The 27,008-nt window shown below is 39.9% G+C and overlaps 1 protein-coding gene across 4 annotated transcripts; it reads left to right on the top strand.

The window, feature by feature from the left end:
- Window positions 1-17,516: 17,516 nt before the first annotated feature.
- On the top strand, window positions 17,517-21,085 carry LOC127087010 (proteasome subunit beta type-4). 4 transcript variants are annotated; one of them, XR_007789759.1, is made up of 10 exons: window positions 17,517-17,692; window positions 17,823-17,899; window positions 18,143-18,272; window positions 18,517-18,676; window positions 18,766-18,951; window positions 19,588-19,774; window positions 19,862-20,034; window positions 20,468-20,539; window positions 20,679-20,774; window positions 20,873-21,085. XR_007789759.1 is itself a non-coding variant. In XM_051027844.1 (7 exons), the coding sequence occupies exons 1-7, from the start codon at window positions 17,661-17,663 to the stop codon at window positions 19,963-19,965; spliced, it is 876 nt and encodes a 291-aa protein (XP_050883801.1). In that variant the 5' UTR covers window positions 17,517-17,660; the 3' UTR covers window positions 19,966-20,418. The 4 variants fall into 4 exon arrangements, 2 of the variants coding, with proteins under 2 accessions (XP_050883801.1, XP_050883802.1); XR_007789760.1 differs by having other exon boundaries at window positions 19,862-20,046; XM_051027844.1 differs by lacking the exons at window positions 20,468-20,539; window positions 20,679-20,774; window positions 20,873-21,085 and having other exon boundaries at window positions 19,862-20,418.
- Window positions 21,086-27,008: the final 5,923 nt, after the last annotated feature.

Here is a 27,008-nt window from a genome sequence, read left to right as displayed (position 1 = left end):
AGCTTCTCCATTCTTCACCACCTCAGCGGCCTGCTTGTACAAAGAAATGGACGGCTTCTCCTCTCTGGCAAAAATGGCATTCTCCACCTTAACGGTTTCAAATGTTTGGCTTGGTGTTTCCCATATCTCACCGTCCATTTCAACATACTTGAACGACGATAGGTGGCTGACGAAGATATCTTCTTCCCCACAAACGGTGACGACCTGCCTGTCCCAGATATACTTCAGTTTCTGGTGCAAATTCGAAGTCACTGCCCCAGCAGCGTGTATCCACGGGCGACCCAACAGGCAACTGTATGCCGACTGAATATCCATAACATAGAATACAGACTTAAACACCTCGGGCCCAATCTTCACGGGGAGATCCACTTCCCCAAACACAGCCCACTTCGAACCGTCAAAAGCTCTCACCACCAGGTCAGTGGGCTTCAGGATTAACCCATCACAATCCAGCTTTGCCAGGGCTTTCTTAGGCAACACATTTAAAGATGAGTCGGTATCAACCAGCACGTGCGAAAGCACGACTCCTTTACACTCCATGGTAATGTGTAATGCCCTATTATGATTCCGCCCGTCTACAGTCAGATCCAAATCAGTGAAACCCAGCCCATGGCTGGCATTGACGTTTGACACCACCGTCTCCAACTGATTGATTGTTATCTCCTGGGGAACATAGGCTCTCTTCAGGATTTTCAGCAAAGCCTCCCTATGCCCCTCGGAGCTCAGCAATAAGGACAAGATTGAGATCTTGGATGGAGTCTGCTGCAGATGGTCAACAAGCTTGTACTCTGACTTCTTGATGATTCTCAGAAATTCCTCAGCTTCATCATCAAGTTCTCTTTCCGACCCTACGGGCGTCGGTGTCACCACAGGAGTACCCTCATTTACCACCTGCTTCCCTCTTGCCCTGGCTAAAGCCTCGGCCTTATCTTTCTTTTCTCTCTCTCCATCCCCACTCCTCAAAGCATCAGGTGCGAACAACCTTCCACTGCGAGTGAAACCACTGGGTCCGACATTATCCACCTTTGAAACGGTGGTTTCATCCGCAGTCTGATCATTCAACTTCTCCCCATTGCAATAGACCTCTTCACCATAATGCCACGACACCGCATCATCATTGTCATAGGGAATTGGCCTAGGTACCGTGATGGTAACTGGAGCCGCATCTGCCAGTGTTGACAAATCAATCGGAACAAAATAGATGGTTATGGTGGAGACATCCTCCTTTCCCAAATCAATTTTTTCAAATCTGAGGCTTCCCTCATCCATCATCTTCTGGACAGCCTCCCTCAATAAAACACACCCATTATGAGCAACAGTGCACGCAGCACAACAGTCATCACAACCCGGGAGGACCCCATTCTTCAACAATTGTCTCTTGACCTCAGCCAATGGAGTCTTCAACTGGTCCACATTTATCAGTCCAACGGTTCTACCATCTTCAGAAATTGCATTCACCCCCATTTGACCATGCGCAGGCATGGGATTAGCATTAACATTTGGAGATGGTGCAAAATTGATAGCTTTAGAATCCACCAGGTCCTGGACAACATGCTTAAAAGCTTTACAATTTTCTACATTGTGTCCAGGAGCACCTGAGTGGAATTCGCACTTGGCGTTCTCATCATAGCTGGGAGGCCTCTGATCGGGTCTCACTAGAGCCAAAGTTCTCAGCTGAACCAACCCCAAGTCCTTCAACTTTTTCAACAAGAACGAGTAGGTCACATGTGGCCTATCAAATAGACGATCAGTCATTCGCCCTCGCACTTGATACCCGGCCCTCTGCGGTCTCTGTTGAAATGGTTGTCGTTGTTGTTGCGGTTGTTGCTGTTGATTATCAGCAGGAATGGTTACCGCAACAGTGTGTTGGTAGTAACGATCCCTACTCTGTCCCCTCTGGGCATACACAACGCTGGTGTCACCCTCCTTCTTCCTCTGACCATTCCCAAAGGGCTTCTTCGATCCAGACGACGAAGCACTACCCTAGATCTTTCCCATCTTTAACCAACTCTCAATTCTTTCACCGGCCACTACAATATCAGCAAAGTTGGTAACCGGGCATCCCACCATTCTCTCTGCAAATGTCCCCTGAAGGGTACCCACGAATAGGTCAGACATTTCTCTATCCACCAATGGAGGTTGGACTCGGGCAGCCAGCTCCCTCCACCTCTGTGCATATTCTTTAAACCCCTCATTAGGCTTCTGAGACATACCCTGCAATTGGGTACGGCTAGGCGCCATATCAGCATTAAATTGATACTGTTTAAAGAATGCATCCCCAAGATCCTGCCAACTTTTAATGTCAGAAGATTTCAATTTGGTGTACCATTCCAAAGATCCCCCAGACAGACTGTCCTGGAAGAAGTACATCCAAAGTTTCTGGTCCATTGTATAAGCAGAAATCTTTCGGACAAAAGCCTGGAGATGAGTTTCCGGGCAAGAACTCCCATTATACTTGTCAAACGCAGGCGCTTTAAACTTCTGCGAGATCACAATCCCCTCAACAAGCCCCATGTTCGACATATTGACAACCCCCGGAGTCGCATAACTTTCCAAAGCCCTGATTTTCTCCGCCAACACCTGAATCTCCTTATTGGGTGGTTGGACACCGTATTGACCGAACTGTTCATTAAGCACAGAGAACTGGTCTTCTTCTCTATCTTCCTCGGCCCCAAAGAAAGAAGGAAACAGGCCATCCTTCAGGTTGTTGCCCACCGGTCCTGGTCCACTGCCTGTGGCAACACCGAAACCCCCTCCGTTATTTGTCACCACACCAGCAGTTGTTTTCTTTCAGAGATCTCCCCCATCCCTGGAACCACCAAGGCCATGGTTAGAGACACCCTCTAAATTGATACCACTGTTAGCAGCTGAAGCCCGCTCGAGCTTCTCCACTTTATCAGCAAGTGCTTTCTGCCCCACGGCAAACCCTTGCATGACATTGATCAGTTCGTTCATTTTCTCCTTCAGCTCGAGAATATCTGTGTTGGGTAGATCCATCAGCCTGGATCTGTTGCGTCTAGTAGGATATCTGTGCGGATGTGCTGCGTGCAAAGGAATGATTCTACGTGCGCGAGCAATGATTCCTAAAACAATCAAGCACGTTAGAGACCGACACCTGCAAAATAGAAGACAAGTTATTATGATTCATGCATGAATGCAATGTCTATCCATATGAGGAATACTCTGTCTTTCGATCCTGGTTTCATCGAGACAGATAATAATTTGACAACAACATTCTGCCATCAATCGTCTGGTTTTGCCATTCAGAGCAGAGATATATGATTTAGCAAAGATATCACCCAACCATGTGTGTGCTATGTGAGTGCATACAAATAAAGCTTGAAGATCGATCAATGAATGATAATAACCACTGTGTATTAAAAGTGCACCATACGTGCAAGAGTCATACATCAGGCTGATACAAATCAAATACAATTCTCCAGAATCAGAAAGAAAATACAAGCAAGTGGATTCCGTCAACATGCCTGACGGTAATCCAACACAATAACAACAAAAGTCTACACCGAAGAAGGTCCTACAGAAGGCTCTGCATCATCAACCATCTTGGTAAACTTCACGGCGAACCTGAGCTCGGTGTTCTCTTGCTGCAATCTTCCCACCTCCTTCTGGTGAATCTTCATCTGTCGGAAATAATGATCTCTCTCAGCAAGATAATGATCTCTCTCAGCCCTAATCTTCGCTTTCTCCGCTTCTCATTCTGTGGTAAGGACTTTGATTTTAGCTTCCCTCTGAATCTTCACAAGGACCTGCCTCCTCTTCTCATCTTCAATAACCTTCAAATCTCTAGCCAACTTCTCCTTAGTGATGTCGTGCTCCTTTGTAGACGACTCCAAAGCTTGGCTGATCTTGCGGTAATAAGCGGTGTCTATCTCAAAGCGCTTCACCTCAATGGCATGTCTCTTATCCTGGTCTTCTATTTTCCCTTTGATTTCCTAATTAGCCATTTGGATTCTAGCAACAATCATCTCCAATTCAATCTTCTCTGCTTGCAGCTGATCTCTGGCCTTCTTCATCTCAAGAAACTCTTCCATGCTGACAGAAGAACACGGCCCCTCAATCAATGGACACCAAGGATCACCCCCAGGAAATGGTAGATGTGTGAGCTCAATCCTCTTCCTAAGCCAATCATCAAACGGAGGAAAAGACCTGCTATTAACCCTACCAAAAGGAACCTTGCCCTTCCTCTGAATGTCACGCCACCCATCAGACACTTGCCTTAACTTTGGCTGATTACCCTCAATTGGGAAGTAGAAAGACTCCTGAATCTCTCGCCCGAGAGGAGGACCCTCCACAGTAAACCCCATTTGTCTCCTAAGAAGCACCGGGTTGTAATTAATGCAACCTTGAACTCCTATAAGAGGCACATTGGGAAGACTCCCACAATTGTAAATGAAATCTCGTCCAGCCATACCATTGTGAGTCCAAGCTATGTCCTTGGCTCGCAAACCCATCAACCTGATTGACCATTTGACAGTAGGATCAAGAAAGACAAAGGCACCTTTGGAAGGCAAATACCCCATGAACCATTTGTACAACAACTGAGCACAACATCGGATCAATCCCCCACGCCGCTTCTCGTTCCGATTATGGACCGAGTAATAGACATCTCCAACCAGGGTAGGAATGGGATTCCTCTGCATAAACAACCGGATAGCATTAATATCTACAAAGTTCTTCTGGTTAGGAAACATGATGATTCCATAGATGCTCATAGCAAGCAAAGCACAAACGACCCTCCAATTACCCAAAACAGCATGCTCCTTGGCCTTAGCCTCCAAGAAACTCAGATGGAAACCGGGCAACTTTCCCTTCTCCTTCAAACCCCCCTTAGCCACCTCTGAGCTCAAATAAAGAGCACGAGAAATCTCAGCAACATCAGGTTCATCCTTAGTGACATAGAATGGAATCTGGTTTCTGATCTGAATACCCAGGATACTGGCATAGTCCTCCATCAAAGGTCCCAACAAGTAATCCGGGAAAACAAAGCACCTCAAACCCGGGTCATAAAACTGGAGAAGAGTATGGATGGCACTCCTATCTGTATCTGTGAGCCTGAAAACCAACTTCAGAATACCCCCATAAGTCTCACGGAACATCCCCACACGGTCAGGTGTAATCAATGCTATCATATCTCTCAGCACACCAATCTCTGGGTCGAAGAAACTGTAGACAACATCGTCTTTCAAGCCGGTCCTCATGTTTGGAACAAAGAAGTCTCTCAACCAGGATCTCGATCAAGAACGTCCCCTGCATATGGATAAACATGAGTTAGATGCAGATAAATGCAAAATGGGAATGATGCTGATGTATGAATGCAATGCACTGTGCCATCCTCCAAGTCATCTGAACATCAACTGCACTGAGTTACGGCCTCTAGACTGATCACAACCATCTGAGGTACTGAGTAACCACAAATCCTACTCGGGAGTTCCGAAATAAACGGAACCTAAGGATACATCACCATCATCACCAGAAAGTCCTCTGAACAGATAACCACAAGATCCTCTGAACCAGCCCAGGGAATCCAGAAATAAACGGATCCCCACTGATAAATACCACGGGCAGAACTCCGGCGTCTCGGAAATAAATCCATAAATCCGACTTATAAATAGGACTCTGATCGATATCTGAACCATTAGTCACCATCAAAGTCACCATCAGAACATGCATCTGTAAGAATCAACCCTCCCCTCACAGGTGAATTCTAATCAGGTCATCCTAAGGCGGATAATGGTCTCGACAGTCAGACAAGATACTCAACGGGTTTGCCCTTTCGGGTGTGCCGCTGCAGCTCTCATAAGATCGTCTAAACCAAAGATCCGGGAAAGAACGGTCACCGAAGTCACCAGCTCAGATGAGGTAACTCAACCAAAATGGATACTCCACAAAGGAAGAGCTCTCTCAAAAGAACCTCGTCCGGCTTGTGGTATGTCACGTCGCCAAAAACATGTTGACCTAACATGAGAGGCAACATGAGACCACGCTAATCCTAGGTGTATACTCGGGCCTGGGTTTTAGCCCCACTCAGAACACCCACCCCAAATCAGAGGAACCAACCTGTACAGAATCAGCACAATAATAATATGATGCATGCAAACATATATGCAAATAAACACAAAATAATAATCATGAATGTAATAAATACAACAACACAAGCAACCTAAACTACCCTAGAGAGCGCTAGGAATGACTCGCTTAGGGAAGATGGACCAGCAAGAGGTCAACTTCTTTATTCCCCGGCAGAGTCGCCAGCTGTCGCATCCGCGAAAAACAACCGACGGGAAAAAGAAACAAACAGAGCCGCCACCGTGCGTTATTTATCCCAAAAGAGGGAAAGGAAACGCTCGAAGTAAACCTGGAAAGGAAATGGTCTTACGACCGGAGATTACAAGGTACGGGAGTCGGTTACGCGAGGGGAAGGTATTAGCACCCCTCACGTCCGTCATACTCGACGGGATCCACGCTCAAAAGAATAGAATAAGGTTGCTGAATAACTGCTCAAAAAGAATGCACACACACTGGAATAAAACACAGGTGGAAGGAGACGGAAGCGGACTCGGCAGGATGTCGCATCCTGGTCCTACGTAGTTTCTCAGAAACAAACATCAGAGTCAACGTAGTTCGGGGAAATGGGAAGCGGGCTCGCTAGGATATCACATCCTATGCCTACGTATCTCATCTGGAATGAGAATCAGAGCTGTCGTAGTTCGGCTAACGCACGCCGAAACAAAACACACGCACAAACGCTGAGACGTCAAAAGAAACATACAAGCGGAAACAGACTGCCAATCAATGGACTTATGTCCGACTCCAAACAACAAATACAAACAAAGAAACCGAATGCCAATCGCTGGACTTACATCAGACTCCACACACAACAAACACGAAAAGGAAACCGAATGCCAATCGTTGGACTTACATCAGACTCCAAGCACACAACAAACAAACGGGAAACCGAATGCCAATCGCTGGACTTACATCAGACTCTAAACACACCACAAGAAGGAAACGGAATGCCAATCGTTGGTCTTACATCCAACTCCTAACACCTACAAAAAGGTTATCAAACAGACAAGCTAATAGGGAGTCTGGAACTCGAGCCTAATAGCTGTCAGGCAAACACACACAAAAAATAAAAGGTTGCCCGGAGAGATCTCGCACGATCTCCTGCCTACGTACCTCATCTGGTATGAGGATCAGGGCGACGTAGTTCCCCTTAACAGGGGAGAAACTTCTATCCTAACCAGAGACTGGGAAATGACAAACTAAAAGGGAGACTGACTCGAGCCTAATAGTTATCATGTAATCCACAATAGTCCTAGGTTGAGGTTTCTAACAAGAGCTTGACTCACACAGGCAGTGAGTCAACTCAAGTCTATCCCTACGTACATTCAACTTCCTCGAAAGTTGATCATACGACTCCTACAGGAAGGAGATGAAAAGCAAAATAGATAAACATCAAAAGCAGTCAGCACACACTATACACAACCAATGGGGCTCAAGCAAGGTTGGGCTTTAGTCAAGGGGTCATATCGACCTTGACAAACAAGCCAGATACTGAAATGGGTAGTCAGGCTCTTAACCTCTAACATTGAGAGTTAGGGTGAGCAGATGAAATGGAGATGAGGGTTATGCCTCATAGCTCTTAACCCAGGCCTGGGAGATCTTGAATCAAAGAATGTGTGGGAGTCCAGAATGTGGGACTCTATTCCACATGACTTGACACAACAAGATTTTGGGTTTTTATTCAAAGTGCATCAACACAGGGTGTGAGCAAGATGAATGACACAACTGAGTAGCAGGGGATGCATTGCACATCCCTTTTATCTGCCAATGCTTCTTCACTTAGGAGGTCTTTAAATGTACAAGGCACAAAGATAAACAACCACAAACATTGCCTCTTAAGGAGGGCTTCAGACAGGTGCCTGCCAAAATAACATGACAGGTCTTCCAGACTACATGAAGTTAAGGAAGTTACCTAAGTGGTATGCCAACCACAAGCCAAGAAAAGCAACTCAAATAATGAGTTAAAGCGGCTAAAGTACCTGTAAGCAACCAACCAATCAGTATGGTATTCAGACAAAACAATCAGAAAGTCCAACAGTGAGACAACCAATCATCAGACAACATCAATGCAAGGCATGAGATGCAAGAAAACTAAATTAATTCATCATCCACAAGACCTATAACACAGCAAGGTTAGTCAACTAAAATAACTTGTATCTCAAATGATGAGATCATATCAACCAATGTGGTTAACTGCTTGAAACCTGAAACACAAAGTCCAAAGGATGAGAACAAACCACTAGCTCAAAGGCTAGGGTCAAAGGTGGGGCAAAAAGTCAAAACAGAACTTAATATTCAACATGAAGCAACTACATTCAATCAAGAACATGTCCTAAGAAGGACCAAATCAAAATCAAATGGCAAAGTCATGTAGTGAGCAAGAGAAGTCAAAGGCAAATTCAATGCATTCAAATGGACATACAAGATGAGAAAATGCACATTAAATCATAAATGGCTCAAACAATTCTGGAAATTTTCATGAGCATACAAAATGTCTAATACAATCATCATACCAAAAATCATAAACAGAGAAGCTCATTTGATATGGAAATGAAAATGCACAAGTTGATCATCCAATTGTGTGACACACATTGTCACACCATACAAACATGTGCATAAAATAGAAATGGCAAATGAGAAAAATTCACAATCAAGCCTCAAACATCCATCAACATGTTAGGAACAATCATACAAAATTTCATGGCAATTGGATCAATATCAAGCATTTTATGATAGGATGAATGAGACAAGGTCCAAATGCACACATGTTCAATTATCCTAACACAATTTAAATTCCAGCCATGCACAATTCCAGAAATTAACATCATAAAATTCTAGACATTTCAAGGATCAAGTAGCAAAAAACCTGGAATTATTTGGATCATTCTACAATTAGTTATGATTTTTTGAAGATCATGGAAAAAATGAAATAAAAATTGAAAAAAAACATGAAATAATGAAAAGAATTGAATAAAATGGCAATTGCTCCCAGCCGGAATCGAAGCGAGGGGCGCTTCCAGGACGAAACGACGTCGTTTCATCAATGCCCTAGCCAAATGCAGAAACGGACGCTATGCTGACGCTAGGTGGACGCTAGTGGCGGAAACCACCGTCTTCTTCATGAAGACGGTGGCTGTTACTGTTCACAACGAATTTTTTTTCCCGAATTTTAAAATTCATACACCAATGGAAAGCTTGCAACATGAGGAATCCAAATCTACCATTATTTCAACCTAATTCCTAAAGAATCATGCAAATCGAAGAAAGGAAAATTATGGATCCAAACACTCAAATCATCATATCTCCATGAATAATGCACCAAATTTCATGTTCTTTATATCAGCAGAATCAGCAAGCAACGATCTACAAGATTATGTACATAAAAACAGGAATTAAGAGGTTCGAATTTTTGACCTCTTGAAGATCCAACAATGGCAGTGGCAGATCCAAGGCTTGGCACTTGTGTAGATCCACTCCTGAACACTTGTTATGAATCCTGAAGTTGAAATTGAGGCCTGGAGATGCTTAGATCTTGCTCAAATTTGAAACTCCATCTTCACCTTCATGAACTTGCCATGCTTGATTTCCACACGAATCCTTCAAAACAAAGCTGGATCTGCACTAAATCAAGATCATAAAACCAGAATATGGAAGAAAAACTCAATGTTATGTGGAAGAATTTTGAATTTTGGTTGAGAGAAAATTTTGGAGGGAGAGAGAATTTGGATCTAGAAAATGGTGAAAATCCCCAAATTCTGTTATGATTATGTATATATATGATGTGCTAATCCACTCTTAATCAAAATTAAGCAAGGTTAATTTGGAATTAGCAAAAATAAGGTGTTTTGCAAAAATATGAAATTTGATGGTGCATGGAGTAATCCTACGTGAACAGTGCCATGTGCATGGCCAAATTCACTTAAAATCCTCCAATTAACACAATGGCAATGGTGATTTGTTCCCATGATGCACCAATTTTGAATTCATGAATTTCCCTCCAAAATCTTCATGAATAAGCAAATGATCATGTGATGAATCTTCATGCAATGTGATGAATGATTTGGAAAATTCATGTCATGAGAAGAATTTTGCAAAAAGAACCACTCAATTTGGAGTTATGAGTCAAAAGATATGGCCTTTTGAAGTTTCAAGCACACTTGGCAATGATTTGATCACATTTCCTCAACCATTCATCCGAAATTCATGATCTTGGACTTTTTGGAAATGGGAGAGAGAGATCTTCAACTTTCATGTTGGACAAAATTTCATTTTGGGAAACTTTTGATCTGACCTCAAATTCTCCAAGATATGCATTTGACATGATTAATAAGCCTCTTTTGAACATGAATGCGATGTTGAAACTCATTTCTCCACCTCCTAGCCCTCAGTTGACTTTCTGTTGACTTTCTGGTTGACAGATGACTTGGAAATGCTCTGATCAGCTTGAGCCTCAACCACTTGAGGAATTGGCTCCAAAAGGAACCCTTAGCTCTTGTAAGCTCCACATAATAATCATATGATCCTCATCCAAGCAAATAAACCCCATCTCCTTGAGGAACCCTGACTGGTAAAATGCAACTGATTAGGGTTGACCAGAGGTCAAAACCCTAATCCCAAAGAATCTGAGCATGAACAATGAGCCCCTTGATGAGGACATAACCATGATGATGATGATGTACCCTTGCCAATAAGATAATGCTCAACCTCCTTGAGGAACCAATAAAACCCTAATTGAAGAGCAACCCTCAGATGATTGATCATCAATTCAATAATACCCTCAGGCATGAATCTCTTAACCTCTCTATCTTCTGAGAAAAACTTAGGAGGATGACTTACTTGTTTAGCCACATGATATGCAATATGCAAATGCCTAATGTCCTAAAAATGAAATGCAATATGCTAAGCTAGTCCCAAGAAAGGAGGGCAAATTTTGAGGTGTTACACTCCTTGGTGAAATGCACAATGTTGATCGGGTTTATACCACCATGGAAGCTCTTTCAGAATAACTGGTAGAGTTCTTGTTTGCACCAAATTATTATGAGTTAAATCAGGAAACAACTCTATATAAGTAATTGGAATTGGGTCAAATTATACAGGCCTATAGGAACGATTCTGTTGATTTGTGCATTGCTGGAAACGCGATTGATAACTCGGTGTTGCTTGAACAACCAGAGTAGAATTAATCACTAGAGTTACAGATTCCACATGTTGATGACGCTGACTGTTTCTAGGAAGCCTTCTACGTCTCTCTTGCAAGATAACGTTAATATCGTGTTCCTTCTTCTTGGGTAGCCCATTCCCATACTTTCTGGAATTCTCGGCCGACCATTTTCTTTCAATCGTCCTTCACGAACTCCTTCTTCTAATCTCAAACCCATATTTACCATTTCATTAAAGTCACTAGGCGCACTTGCAGCCATTCGGTCGTAATAGAACAAACTCAACATCTTCAAAAACAACTTTGTCATTTCCTTTTCTTCCAACGGAGGACTAACCTGTGCAACGATTTTGCACCATCTCTGCACGTATTCCTTGAAAGTTTCTTTATCTTTGCGGGACATAGCACGAAGTTGATCCCTGTCCGGTGCCATGCCGACATTATATTTGTACTGGCGAACAAAAGCATCACCTAGGTCATTGAATGTTCGAATATGACTACTATCGAGCCCCATATACCATTTCATAGCAGCACCAGTCAAACTGTCTTGAAAGTAGTGGATCAACAATTAATGGTTGTCAGTATGAGTCGATATCTTACGAGCGTACATCACTAGATGGATCAGAGGACAAGAGTTGCCTTTATACTTTTCAAAATCCGGAACCTTAAACTTTTGCGGAATCTTCACATTAGGAACCAAACACAGATCATGAGCATTCTTCCCAAACAAATCTTTTCCCCTCAAAGCTTGAATTTCTTTTTGCATAGCCTGAAATTGATCTTGAAACTCATCCATTCTTTCATAAACACCAACGGTTTCACTCTGGTCAGCATGAAAGACAGGTTCTTCAACATAAGGAACAACATGAACCACAAGATATGGTATTGACATCACTGGTTGAGCCATAAGAACTTCAACAACAGGCTGATACCCCTCAAGCACAAAGTTATGAGGCATGCCCCAAGGGAAACCAGAAGGCATGTGATGTTGTGGAGCACTGATAGAAGCCACAGAGATGGGCGTAGAGACAATCTCGAAAATCACGGTCCCTGAAGTGGAGTCTGAGGAGGAGGAGGTCGATGATTCTAAACAGCCTCCAATGCTTCCATCATGGAAGTAAGCCTCTCATAACCGTCCCTCAAAGTTGTCACCTCTTTACGGAGTTCACGATTCTCTTGTTCTAGGCGGTCCATCTTCTTCAACTAATTAGCTCGAGTATTGTACCGGTGAGACAACTTGTCTGGATGAAGACCAGGAAAGAAATAAGACCCATGGCAAACTTACTCAAAGCAAGACCAAGATGCAACATGATGCATGATATGCAAATGAAAATGTGAATGTTATTATTATTATTTTTCAAGGAAATTTAAATGTAAAGGTTTACAATCAGAAATACAATTTAAATGTAAGGGTAGCAGTGATGTGTTGCTAGATACCGCTCACTGTTTATTATGTTAAATGCGTGATTTAATACAATTGCCAACGTCACGAAAACCTACAGGGTCACACACAAAGGACGGATTGATGAGAGATAGAGTAACAAAGGAATACCGTAAGGTACGGTGCCCTTAAGTGAATTATAGAACATCGTAAGGTACAGTGTACTTGAGTAGAATACGAAATATGGTAAGGTACCATGGGCTTAAGTAATTTTGGGCATATTATAAGATATGGGCCAAAATACACTTAAGTGGGACTTTTAGCTTGAAGCCCACACAAGTGGTTCTATAAATAGAACCCTTGTGCAGAAGCATTAATGGCGGTTGCATTCTTTTCGTTTTCACTCTCTCTCTCTCTCTCTCTCTCTCTCTCACACACACTCAAAGCCTTCATTCGTACCAGCTAGCACTGAGATTGAAGGAATCCGTTCGTGTGGACTGAGTAGAGACGTTGTCATCGTTCAACGTTCGTGATCGCTTCGTGGATCTGCATCAAAGGTTTTGATCGTCACAAGAGATCTGCACCAAAGGTTTCAATCGTCACAAGAGGTAAATATTCTATCACTGATCATGACCATTCGTAAGGATCTCTAAAGGAGAAAATTTTAATTTCCGCTGCGTTTTATATCGCAATTCTCCTTCAGTGGTATCAGAGCCACTTACGAAACCATGAATCGGATAGCTGTTTAATTTCTGTATTAATATGATTAAAAGACAGAATAAATCAATTAATTAAACGGGTAATTAAATTTGGCATCATGAGTGTACGAGTTGGATGATTGATGTTGACTATGCTTCGGTACCGACATTAGTATGGTGAAGCAGCGATACATCGATCGTCCATAGGTTACGCAATTGAGACCGATCAACTTATATATGATATAAGTAATCCTAATGCAAAGTACGGTATATGTGATATACTGTTTCTGTTTCGTTCATTCAAACACTAAATGGTTGTTTTCCTTTGAGCGATCAATGGTCATTTGCTTCGGAATCCGACATTAGTATGGTGAAGCAATGACCTGTTGATCAATCATACTGAATCAACAATCGAGGTGTGTTTGACAGTCTGAAACTGGTGTATTAGGGTTGGTGACGGTGCAAGGGTTGTACCGTAAAGGAGTTGTGAATTTAGGGCTTTTTGGAACAGGTCTGTTGACTGTTTCAAAGTTCCGTTATTTTGGCCGCGTGACGAGCGTAACAAGATAGACGTGACGGTCGTCACGTGCTTTGTGTGACGGTCGTAACAAAGCGTAACAAGCCGCGTGACGGTCGTAACAAGCCTGTGACGGTTGTCACATGCTTTGTGACGGTCGTCACACTCACAGATCCAAAATTGCCTGTGACGGTCGTCACACTCACAGAGGCAGAATTTTAGGGGTTTCTGTTTTGTGACTATGCGCAGCGGAACACCCGTTCCCGCTGTCTGGGCAGCGGACCCCCGGCTAACTCTGCGTAGTGTGATCGGTCGCCGAAATTTAATTTTGTTTTAATTAATTAAAGGAATTAAAAATTAATAATAATAATAATGTGTTTGTTATTATTGCCTTGTTGTGATCAGTTATGGCCTTAGTCTTCCTTCATTTTGTTTTGGGTTTTTAAATACGACTTGCGTGTCGTGCCTCTCCTTTTGATCTCTTAATGTAACTTCTTTTCTCATCTCAAACCCTCGTATGTAAAACGAGTTTCTTCTGGAATGTAATGTTATGAAGAAAGAGAAGAAGTCAATGTTATGAAGAAAGAGAAGATTTCAAGATCAAAGGAGGACAACCTTGAAGATCTTGCTTGGAGAAGCTTAGAGAAGAATTCAATATTAAAGGAGGACAACCTTGAAGATCTTGCTTGGAGAAGCTTAGATCGTTATTAGGTTAGCTTAGGTTCTCTCATTGGCTTGGGAGAACAATTGCGCTAGGGGCCATAACTGTTTCATTGTGTATGTATGTTGATGCATGTGTATGTATGTTGATGCATGTGAATATATGTTGATGCATGTGAGAGACGATTTGTATGATAAATAAGCCGGTGAGATCATAAAATTGCAATTCCCTCAAATTAAATATTAAGTTTATGCTTTCCAAGTTTTAATACTCATCAAGACTAGTAATGGATAATGTAGGTTTCGCCTACGCGAGGTGCATGATCTATATATTAGTAAGGTGTGATGGGATAATTGTAATATCCAACTGTTAAAACAATGGGTCAAACTTAACTAAACAAATTATAATAAGATTATATATATGTTTAGAAGCAAGAGTTGGGAATGATCCATATGATGGATTGGAATAAGGAATTATTCACCCAACTGAAATATTCGAGAGTTGTATGAGATACAATTGGAAGGAGTTCCTACCTAAATAACCTAGTTTTGTGTAATCCGCCTACGCGGACTTAAAACAAAGTGAAATATGGATCTCGACCCACTAGAAAATCTTCCAACGTGATTTTCCGAATCAAGTGATGAGGGTTATTTGTTTTGAATAAAATAGTGGGAGCATGTTTAATTAAAGGCCTAATTAAATATGTCAATGATACTTATATTTTCATTAATCCTTATGTAGATAACCATGACAACAAACACCTCTAACAACATATTGCGATCAAACCTTAAGAAAGAAAAATTGTCTGGGACAAATTTTCTGGATTGGTACCGAAACATGAGGATTGTCCTCAAACATGATAAAGGGAAAGGCAAGGAAGTTGCCAAACCCAAACCCATTATTGCTGCTTTGAAGCCTAGTGGAAGCATAGAAAAAGAAGGCACCTGCTTCCATTGCGGTAAGACCGCACACTGGAAGAGGAACTGCCTAAAGTACCTGGAAGATAGGAAGAATGGAGTAGAGACTCCAACTTCAGGTATTTTTGTTATTGAAATTAAGTTATCTACTTCAGCATCATGGGTATTAGATACCGGATGCGGTTCTCACATTTGTACAAATGTGCAAGAACTAAAAAGGAGTAGAAAATTGGCAAAAGGTGAAGTTGACCTACGAGTTGGTAATGGAGCAAAGGTTGCTGCCTTAGCCGTAGGAACTTATGAATTGACTCTACCTAGTGGTTTAATAATTCAGTTAGAGAACTGTTATTATGTACCAGCAATTAGCAGGAATATTATTTTCGTTTCTTGTTTGGACAAGATTGGTTTTTCATTCATGATAAAGAACAATTGTTGCTCAATTTATTTGAATGATATATTCTATGCTACTGCACAAATGAGCAATGGACTGTATGTCCTTGACCTCGAAATGCCTATATATAACATTAATACTAAAAGGATGAAACCTAACGAGTTAAATCCAACTTACCTTTGACATTGTCGATTAGGCCACATAAATGAGAAACGCATTTCCAAACTCCATAAAGATGGACTCTTGGACTCTTTTGATTATGAATCATATGAGACATGCAAATCTTGTTTAATTGGAAAGATGACAAAGTCTCCATTCACAGGAAAAGGTGAAAGAGCTAATGATCTTTTGGCCCTCATACATACTGATGTATGTGGTCCACTGAACATACCAGCCAGAGGAGGTTTTCAGTACTTCATCACATTCACTGATGATTTCAGTAGATATGGTTATGTGTATTTAATGAAACACAAATCAGAGTCCTTTGAAAAGTTCAAAGAATTCAAGAATGAAGTACAAAACCAACTAGGTAAGAATATTAAAGCTCTTCAATCAGATCGAGGTGGTGAATATTTAAGCCTAGAGTTTGATGACCATCTGAAAGAGTGTGGGATTCTATCCCAACTCACTCCTCCTGGAACACCCCAATGGAATGGTGTGTCTGAGAGAAGAAATCGAACCCTGTTGGACATGGTCCGATCCATGATGAGTCACGTCGATCTTCCAAACTCCTTTTGGGGACATGCGCTATTGACAGCAGCTTACACACTTAACCGTGTTCCATCCAAAAAGGTTGATAAGACACCATATGAGATATGGAGTGGTAAGAGACCACATATGTCTTACATGAAGATTTGGGGTTGCGAAGTTTATGTGAAACGACAAATTTCAACTAAGCTTGAGCCCAAATCTGACAAATGCTTATTTATGGGGTATCCTAAAGAAACAAGAGGGTATTACTTCTACAATCCTTCTGAGGGCAAAGTGTTTGTCGCTCGAACTGGAGTTTTCCTAGAAAAGGATTTTATTTCCAAAGGAACCAGTGGGAGGAAAGTAGAGCTTGAAGAGATTCAAGAATCACAAAGCATAGATACACCTATGGAGGAATTAGAGAAGGAAACACAAGAAGTTGTGGAAGAGCAACCTGCTCAAGTAGAACAAGACCAACGTAGGTCAAGCAGGATACGTCAACTACCTGAGAGATATGGATATCTCATAACTGATCAAGGTGATGTATTACTCATGGATCAAGATGAGCCTGTGACCTACCAAGAGGCCATAACTGGTCCCGAGTCTGAGAAGTGGCTAGAAGCCATGAAATTTGAAATGGATTTCATGTACACAAACCAAGTTTGGACCTTGGTAGAGCCTCCTGTAGGAGCACTACGCCAAAAAGGTTTTTTAACAGCGCATCTTAGACAGCGCTTTTAAAAGAAAGCGCTGTCTAAGGTTAAAATAAAAATAAAACACGGAAAATGTTCTAAAAAAATAATGAAAGCGCTGTCTAAGGGGGGGTCTTAGACAGCGCTTCCCCCTTAGACAGCGCTTTTAGAAAGCGCTTTTAAATATAGACCTTAGTCAGCGCTTTTGAGAAAGCGCTGTTTAAAGTCTTTCAATTAAAAAAAAAATTAATTGAGATTAAAATATTTGAGGTAGAGAGTAAAAAAAAAATCAATATTTCTAATAATGAATTAAATTATGAGGCAAAATGTGATTAAAATAACTTTGGAGGAGTTGTAGATGGAAAGTAACAAGTGACTTCTCCTTTATTTGTTTATTTTCACATCTTGGGTTTTAAGCCGTCACTGTAATTCAACCACGCCCCTCATTCATCCTCCTTCCTCCTTGCGATGGATTCCAAATCTGAAAGCCAGAGAACTCTGTATGTATCCTCTCCATCTTCCTTCATTCATCAATACTCTTTCTATTCGATTTTAGGGTTTCTACTACGAGTAATTTGATTTTTTGTTTACTTGTTTTCTGTGTCCTAAATTTTGATTTCGGATCTTTAGGTATCCGTATGTAACTGGATCATCCGTCGTTGCTATCAAATTCAAAGATGGGATTCTTATGGCTGCTGATATGGGAGGTTTGATGCTAAATCATTCTTAACTTCACCTGAAAATTTGTTTATTAGTGTTTTATTTTCTTCAAAAAGTAATTCTTGTTCACTGTTTTTCTGTTGTTTCCTTACAAGGGCTGGTTTTAGTGTTTTTCTTCTGATTTGTAAAAAAAATGGCATCTTTGCAAAGTTCTTTCAAGTTTTTGAGTATTTGTCTCTCTTTATGTACTATCAATGATGATTGATGGATAGAATGAACTAATGGTGTAGGTTCGTATGGATCTACGCTGCGTTACAAGAGTGTTGAGCGTTTGAAGCCTATTGGAAAGCACTCCCTTCTTGGTGCTAGTGGGGAAATAAGTGACTTTCAGGAGATTATGCGCTATCTTGATGAGCTTATGTGAGTAGTTTTGTTTAAGTAAAATATTGAATGTCATTAACTGTGAGCTGATTGTTTCAAATAAGTGAAGTAGAGAAGGGTGTGATTAGTTAAATGTTGTGCAGTCAGCTTCATTTTGTTTGCTTGGCTGATTTATATACTTTTTTTAAACACCGTAAGAGACTCCATCTGTGTATTTTACCCTCAAATTTGATATTTCGAAAGTTCTACTTTCCTGTTTAACTGTTGTTTTTGACTGCTGCAGCCTTAATGACAACATGTGGGATGACGGGAATTCTTTAGGGCCTAAGGAGGTGCACAACTATTTAACTAGGGTGATGTATAATAGGCGTAACAAGTTCAATCCATTGTGGAACTCACTTGTTCTTGGTGGTATTAAAAAGGGGCAGAAGTACCTTGGCACGGTATGCCTTGCTTGTCTTGTCATTCAGTCTAACAGTTGAGGTACCTGTATGTATGATTTTTATTTGTTGTATTTGTGTATCTTATCCAGGTTAACATGATTGGCATTAATTATGAGGACAACCATGTGGCAACTGGGCTTGGAAATCATCTTGCTAGGCCAATTCTCCGTGATGAGTGGAACGAAAACTTGTCATTCGAAGAAGGTGTCAGGTTACTTGAAAAATGCATGCGAGTGCTTTTATACCGTGATAGGTCTGCTGTCAACAAGATTCAGGTTTGTCCTGTTTCAATTTCTTGCTGTGTTGCTCAGCTCATCTCTGTTCTTTTCTTCCCCCTTCCCATTTATAACTTGTCAAAGTATACTAATTTAATATTAAAATACTAGATGAGCTTGTAATAACGTGAAAAGGTGAAATGCTCATTGTTCTCTATTCTGCTAGTAGTTAAACATTGATCAGCTAACAAGCCCATAGGTCGAGGGCCAGATGCTCATTGTTCTCTATTTTGTCAAGTTAGTTATAGGATTTGAATTCAGTTAGTGATGTTAGTTAGTTATCAATGAGCTATTGGATTAGAAGTTAGTGATGAATGTTAAAGAGCTAAAATAGTTCAGTTGCTGCAGGATCTTAGTTATGTTAATATGTTAGTTTGATTGTTATTGTTATGTATTACTGTCAATTCTGTTAGCAGGTTTCTGTATGTGATTGAAATTTTCCTGAATGAAACTTCCTATCGTGATTTTTCTGTTGTTGATGATTCTGTGAAAAAATGGATCCCCCTAATTGTGGAATACCGGTTAGTATTTATAAGCTTTCAATATGTTATGAACGTGAGAAGTTGGTTAGCAGTTTGTTGGAGGAAGTTTTTCTATCTGATTTTTCTTTTTGGTTTCTGTTTATGGTTTTTGCAGGTGAATTTTGCTGGTTGTAGTGCGTTTGCCGGATGGTGTTACGGTTCGGTTGCGTTTTCCGTATGGCATTTTGGTTCAGCTTTCTGCGTTCGAATTGCGTACTTCCATTTACCGGCATTGCCGTTTGTTTCGGCAGCATTGCAGCTTCGATGTTGCGGTTCCGAGCTTGTATTGCAGGCTCTGTTTTGTAAGCTACCATTTGCCCTGGTTTGTATTACTCATGTTGCTGACTGATTGCTGTTTCGCCGTGTGTTATGTAGTGTGTTTGCTGCAGCTTTGGAGGCCTGTGCATGTTGCAGTGGCTGCAACTTATGCCCATGCCATTATGTCGCGTTTGTATGTCATGATGCTTGCTACTTGCGGAGTATTCGGTACTAAACTTCATACTGGAAGCAAATTAAAACTGCTGATGTCAACTACAAGTGTTCTCATTGCTAACTGCTAATGGTAAATTAGAAAGTATGCTGCTGAATTTTGTTGAGTGCCGCATTGAATCCGTTATGCAAGTGTCGTATTAGAATCAATGAATACTTGGTGATGCCTATTTAGATAAATGATGCCTATGTTGCTGCTCAATAGAAAGGTCGTTAGGTTCCTTTTTTACATATGAAATAGATGAAAACAAGTCAGCATTTTGTTCTGCCGAAGGTTTCCAAGAAGTTGCAGTTTTTTATGTTGTTGTATTGTTTACTTGCGGTCATGCCCTTGAGGCTCCTTGTACATTTGTAATTTTTATGCTTGCATCTTGAGCATGTAATGCACACTTGGTTTGCGAATGATATAAATATGCACCACCCTTATCCTTTGGATACTGATATTCAAAGTTTAAAATTTATGCTTAAAATTTTACTTACATAGTTTCCTTGGTTATGTTAAATAGACTCCCACAAAATCCAAATCAAAAGATAATGCGATTCCACGGCATACCGAGTCCACGATTTCAAGAAAAGAGGTAATATACAATTATATGACATATATTCATGGAAGTTGTTACATTCTTAATTTGATCTAACTATTTATATGACATGTAGTGTCCTCAACAACGTAATCAAACTTAGGATTTATAATCCATATTTTTTTTTCATATGTAGTGTCCTCAACAACGTAATCAAATAGATTGCGGGTATTTCATGTTGAGGTTTATGCGAGATACTCTTGCTTTGGGCCGATTAAAGATTCCCACCGATGTATGTATTTCTAACTTATGAGTTATTTTTATATTTACACATATCTCATATAATTAAATAGTTGGAATTAATTCAAAATATGTTATATTATTATGTAGTACTTTGATGAATTCAAGTGTGCATTTTATACAAAGGATCAAGTGGACGAAATCAAAGAGGAGTGGTGTCAATTCATGATAAAGCTCAATGTTTGTTCATAAATTTGTGTAATTAATGTGTACATTTGTAGTATATGTTATGACTTGTAAATGTGTACATAAATTTGTATATATTTTGATACATTTAAGGCAAAATTGGTTTGAATTGGTATATATATATATATTTGTTAGCCAAAAATTGGTAGAAAAAAGGCCAAAATGGCATATATAAAATGTGATAATTGTCTGTCAAAATCTGGTTGAAAACAGGTAGAAATTCTGGTTTATAAACCTGGAAAAAATGTGGTTTAAAACAAAAGCTTCAAAAATTTTCGTATACCTTAGACAGCGCTTTTGTAAAAAGCGCTGTCTAAGGGGGGGATTAGAAAGCGCTTTAGGCAAAAGCGCTGTCTAAGGGGGGGGCTTAGACAGCGCTTTTTGAAAAGCGCTATCTAAGGTATACCTAAAAAAATTAAAATATGAGGGTCTTAGAAAGCGCTTTTGGCCAAAGCGCTGTCTAAGGGGGTGGGGCTTAGACAGCGCTTTTCAAAAGCGCTGTCTAAGGTATACCTAAAAAATTTAAAATAAGAGGGTCTTATAAAGCGCTTTTGGCCAAAGCGCTGTCTAAGGGGGGGGGGGGGGGGGCTTAGACAGCGCTTTTAAGATTTAAAAAAGCGCTGTCTAAACCTTTAGCAGCGGAGGTTTAGACAGCGCTTTAAAGCGCTGTCTAAGGCTAAAAAAAGCGCTGTCTAAGGTCTTGTTTGTTGTAGTGGAGTTAACCCTATAGGATGCAAGTGGGTCTTCAAAAGGAAGACTGACGTGGATGGTAAGGTACATACCTATAAGGCAAGACTGGTTGCAAAAGGATATAAACAAATTCATGGGATTGACTTTGATGAAACCTTTTCACCAGTTGCAATGCTTAAATCTGTTCGGATTTTACTTGCTATCACTGCATATCATGATTATGAAATATGGCAGATGGATGTCAAAACTGCATTCCTTAATGGAAATCTTCTTGAGGATGTGTACATGACACAACCTGAAGGATTTGACATACCAGAGGAAGCCCAAAAGATATGTAAGTTACAAAGATCAATCTATGGATTGAAGCAATCTTCCAGAAGTTGGAATCTTCGTTTTGATGAAACAGTAAAACAATATGGATTCATCAAGAACGAAGATGAGCCTTGTGTCTACAAGAAGGTTAGTGGGAGCATGATCATTTTCCTGGTATTATATGTAGATGACATATTACTCATTGGAAACGATATCCCTACCCTACAACAGGTAAAGTCTTGGTTGGGGAAATGCTTTTCTATGAAGGACCTAGGTGAAGCAGCCTATATATTAGGTATCAGAATCTATAGAGATAGATCACAAAAAATGCTTGGCCTAAGTCAGAGTACATACATAGACAAAGTGTTGAGACGCTTTAATATGCATGATTCCAAGAAAGGATTCATACCTATGCAACATGGCATGTGTCTATCAAAAACACAATCCCCTTTAACTAAGGAAGAAAGAGATCGCATGAATAAGATTCCATATGCATCTGCAATAGGATCTATCATGTATGCCATGTTATGTACTCGACCAGATGTCTCGTATGCTTTAAGTGCAACGAGTAGGTACCAATCTGATCCTGGTGATGCTCACTGGGTAGCTGTCAAGAATATCCTTAAGTATTTGAGAAGGACTAAGGACTCATTCTTGATATATGGAGGTCAGGAAGAGTTGGCTGTAATTGGATACACCGATGCTAGCTTCCAGACAGATAAGGATGACTTTAGATCGCAATCTGGTTATGTGTTTTGCTTAAACGGTGGCGCTGTGAGCTGGAAAAGTTCAAAGCAAGATACAGTTGCTGATTCTACAACCGAGGCCGAGTATATTGCTGCCTCAAGTGCAGCAAAGGAAGCTGTTTGGATCAAAAAGTTCATTAGTGAACTTGGTATAGTTCCTAGCATTGTGGATCCCATTGGTCTCTACTGTGATAACAATGGTGCTATCGCACAAGCCAATGAACCTAGATCTCACCAACGATCCAAACACATACTTAGGCGTTATCATCTAGATATAGGAGATGTGAAAATATGTAAAGTACCTACACTTGACAATATAGCTGACCCACTGACAAAGCCTCTTGCGCAGCAGAAGCATGATGGTCATACTAGATCAATGGGCATAAGGGGTATGCCTGATTGGCTCTAGTGGTAGTGGGAGATTGTTGGTGTAAGCCCTAGAGGCCAATACTTTTGGTACTTGTATCGAATTATTTATTAATAATAAAAGGCATTTTCTTTATTATGGTTGATTAATAAAGTCTCTGGAATAGATAGTCCGTTTAATGTATTAAGTGTGACTTAATCATGAGAACACATTAAACATAAGGAAACTATTCTTAAAGTATCCGTAGTCGAGCTTTAGTGTGAAGTGGGATAACATTAAAGCATTAAGACTATTATGTTTGTAGACTGATGATCACATCTCACGGATCATGGATAAAGAGTTATCAAGTCTTAAACATAGGTATGAATATTAGGAGTAATATTTATACCGGATTGACCCGCTATGAGAATACTATATAGAAAGTTATGCAAAGTGTCATAAGTTATTCTCATGGTGATAATGGTGTATACCACTCTTCGACCTGAAACCACTATGGACCCTAGATGTAGAGTTGAGTGCTTTATTGCTGATCAAACGTTGTCCGTAACTGGATAACCATAAAGACAGTTGATGGGTACTCCACGAAGCATGTTGAGGGACATGAGTGACCTAGATGGAATTTTCCCATCCTGCATAACAGGATAAATGTTTATGGCCCCAATATTGAACTGGACAAGGATGACACGGTCTATGCCTTGTGTTCAATATAGACATAAGGGCAAAAGGGTAATTATACACATAAGTATTATCACAGAAGGTTTTGTCAGATCACATGACATTTTCGTGTCTTGGGTAACAGTGATGTGTTGCTAGATACCGCTCACTGTTTATTATGTTAAATGCGTGATTTAATATAATTGCCAACGTCATGAAAACCTACAGGGTCACACACAAAGGACGGATTGATGAGAGATAGAGTAACTAAGGAATACCGTAAGGTACGGTGCCCTTAAGCGAATTATAGAACATCGTAAGGTACGGTGTACTTGAGTAGAATACGAAATATGGTAAGGTACTATGGGCTTAAGTGATTTTGGGCATATTATAAGATATGGGCCAAAATACACTTAAGTGGGCCTTTTAGCTTGAAGCCCACACAAGTGGTTCTATAAATAGAACCCTTGTGCAGAAGCATTAATGGCGGTTGCATTCTTTTCGTTTTCACTCTCTCTCTCTCTCTCACTCAAAGCCTTCATTCGTACCAGCTAGCACTGAGATTGAAGGAATCCGTTCGTGTGGACTGAGTAGAGACGTTGTCATCGTTCAACGTTCGTGATCGCTTCGTGGATCTGCATCAAAGGTTTTGATCGTCACAAGAGATCTGCACCAAAGGTTTCAATCGTCACAAGAGGTAAATATTCTATCACTGATCATGACCATTCGTAAGGATCTCTAAAGGAGAAAATTTTAATTTCCGCTGCGTTTAAGATCGCAATTCTCCTTCAGTACCAACATAAAAATAAGGGATTAAAACCCCGTAGTTCATGGTAAAAATTTCAAAGGAGTTAGTGAATTGAGTTTAACAAAAGTTTAACAAGCAAAGGCACAAAAGGCTAAAGATTTGAATGAGGTTGTTAGTTCTTTTTGTCTTTTTGAAATTAAAGTCAATATGGTTAAGTTTATTCACAAGGTTGATTTAAGAAATTTTTTAAAAATTCAATGCCCTAAGGCCAAAGTTTCTAATCATTAAAACATGTCTAAGCTTAAAATCACAAGCAAAGAAAGTTTTTGAAAAGAGGGAGAGATTTTGAAATTTAAGAAGTGGGAGGAGATTAAGAGGTTACCCTAGACAAAAATTAAAAGTTAAGAGTTGAAAAGATCTGACCAATGGGATGCAATCCAACAGACAAGAATGTTATATAGAAACCCATTTTCCTTTGGACTTTGACAATCAATAAGCAATAAACAATGAGCAATATGCAAGCATCATATGAAGACCAAGACATCAAATAAATATAGCCATAGTATCCAAGCAAGCCTTCCAATAGATAATAGTCTTTAATATCTTCCAATGTAGCAGATGAAATATTCCTTGATCAACTCAGAACAATCATCAGACAAAAACAATAATAACAGTATCACAATCAAACACAAAGACCAAATGATAGATGAACCAGGAGTACTCAAGGTTTACATCATATAAAAGGCATTGTCTGTAACTCAGTCTCAGATGTTGGCATTGGCCAAGTCCTTTAGCACAGGGAATGTTGCCTAATTCTAAGTCCAAAAGTTCAGATCAAATCCAACAGTCCATCAAGATGTTTTTTTAGGTTTTTTATTGTTATTTGATGTTTTAAGGTCCTAAGACCACCACAAAAAATAAAAGCAAGCAAACAATATATATACAATAGCAAGATATGGCTTAAATGAGCAAAGTGAAAAGGACTTGAAACATAAACAAGTTGTGTGAAATGTAAATGACAATGAATGATAAAGGTACTGAAATTTAAATTGCATAAAGTAAATGACTTGAAAATAAAACAACATTAATTAAGAAGTTAATCAATGGTTAGTCAAATGTTAGTGATGAGTTTTAATTGATTAAGTCATTCTTTGGAGAACACTGAACCATTCATTCACAAGTATGAATCCTTGAACCAAGACATCATCCATGAGAAGGGCTCCAACTTGGATAAATCAACAAGTATGCCACTAGCTCTCATGAATGGAAAAAGGTCAAGTTTTCATACAATGTCATGAAGAATGGGAGACTTACAATCTCACTTACTAGAATGTTATGCCTTGAGGGACAAATTTAGCTATATGTTAAGCAATCGTAATTGGACTTATGTAGAAGTCATAACTATCTGAGATCGGGCAATAAAAATATAGGTGCTAATGCATGTTCGAGATTTGGCACAAATAACCAAACTCCTAAAACATACCACACACTAAAAAGGGGAAGATCTATCTCAGTCAGACTTGTGTTGATTCATCTGACACAAGGTCATTGATGAAACAACTAGCATTTAGACATTAGAGAAATCATTGGTTAAATGAAGGATTGGGGAAGAATAGGGATGAAGATGAAGAGGGAAGGGGAAGTAGAAACACAAATTGATCATGAGAGGAATTTCATCTGATCAATACCATCCATTCATTTTGGGAGATGAAATGTACATTTCATTAATCCTCTAAATCCAATGGTATTGATTAAACAAAAGTCAAATCAACCATGACCAAGGCCCAAACAGAAAGTCAAACATCATAAGACCAAAAAAATGGATCAACATAATTTTTAAACATTTAATCCATTAAAAATCAAATTAAAAATGAATTAAAATACATTTAAAAATGGACAAAACCTCAAATCCCTTCAAAACACCAAATAAATGGCCAACAAATTTATCCTAGGTTAAACAAGGTCAAAGGACCTTAGACAAAAAATTTCATGATTTTTGGAAAGTCAGAAGTATTTTAAAACAATTAAAAATAAGCTAAAAAACATTTAATTCATGAAAAATATCAAAATTAATTCAAAAAATAATTTTAATTCAAAGTATGAAAGAGGAAAATATTTAAAGATTTTTGGTGAAAGTCACATATTTTTTGGATTAAAAATGAAATTAATACGAATTAAACAAAATAAAGGAATTAAATGGAAAATCATAAATAAAATAGAAATTAGAAAAAAAAAGAGGGCCATCAGATCTCCCTCATTAATTAAGGTGGAAGATCTGATGTCCAAACGCGCGCTTCCCACCATACACCTCAATCAACGCGTCATAGGGATGGTAATCAAAAGGAAGGCTTGGGATTATAACGTGGCTTCATGATCAAATGGTTCAACACATGCCATCACACCACCGGAGCCCTAGCTTCGATTGTCTTCTCCGGTGGACCTCACCGGACTGGTCCACCTTAACTAAACGGAAAATGAAAAGTAAGGACACTATTTTAAAGAGAAAAAGCTCAGGAGCTCGAA

This window comes from Lathyrus oleraceus, chromosome 5 (assembly GCF_024323335.1).
Source record: "Lathyrus oleraceus cultivar Zhongwan6 chromosome 5, CAAS_Psat_ZW6_1.0, whole genome shotgun sequence".
NCBI classification, from domain to species: domain Eukaryota; kingdom Viridiplantae; phylum Streptophyta; class Magnoliopsida; order Fabales; family Fabaceae; genus Lathyrus; species Lathyrus oleraceus.
This window is presented reverse-complemented; position numbering and strand designations above follow the sequence as displayed.

Excerpts from the sequence above, each read along its gene's own strand:
- LOC127087010 (XM_051027844.1), top strand. The coding sequence starts at position 17,661 with ATGGATTCCAAATCTGAAAGCCAGAGAACTCT. Across the intron at positions 17,693-17,822 it reads TCTGAAAGCCAGAGAACTCT|GTATCCGTATGTAACTGGAT; the intron begins GTATGTATCCTC and ends TCGGATCTTTAG. Across the intron at positions 18,952-19,587 it reads CTGCTGTCAACAAGATTCAG|GTGAATTTTGCTGGTTGTAG; the intron begins GTTTGTCCTGTT and ends TGGTTTTTGCAG.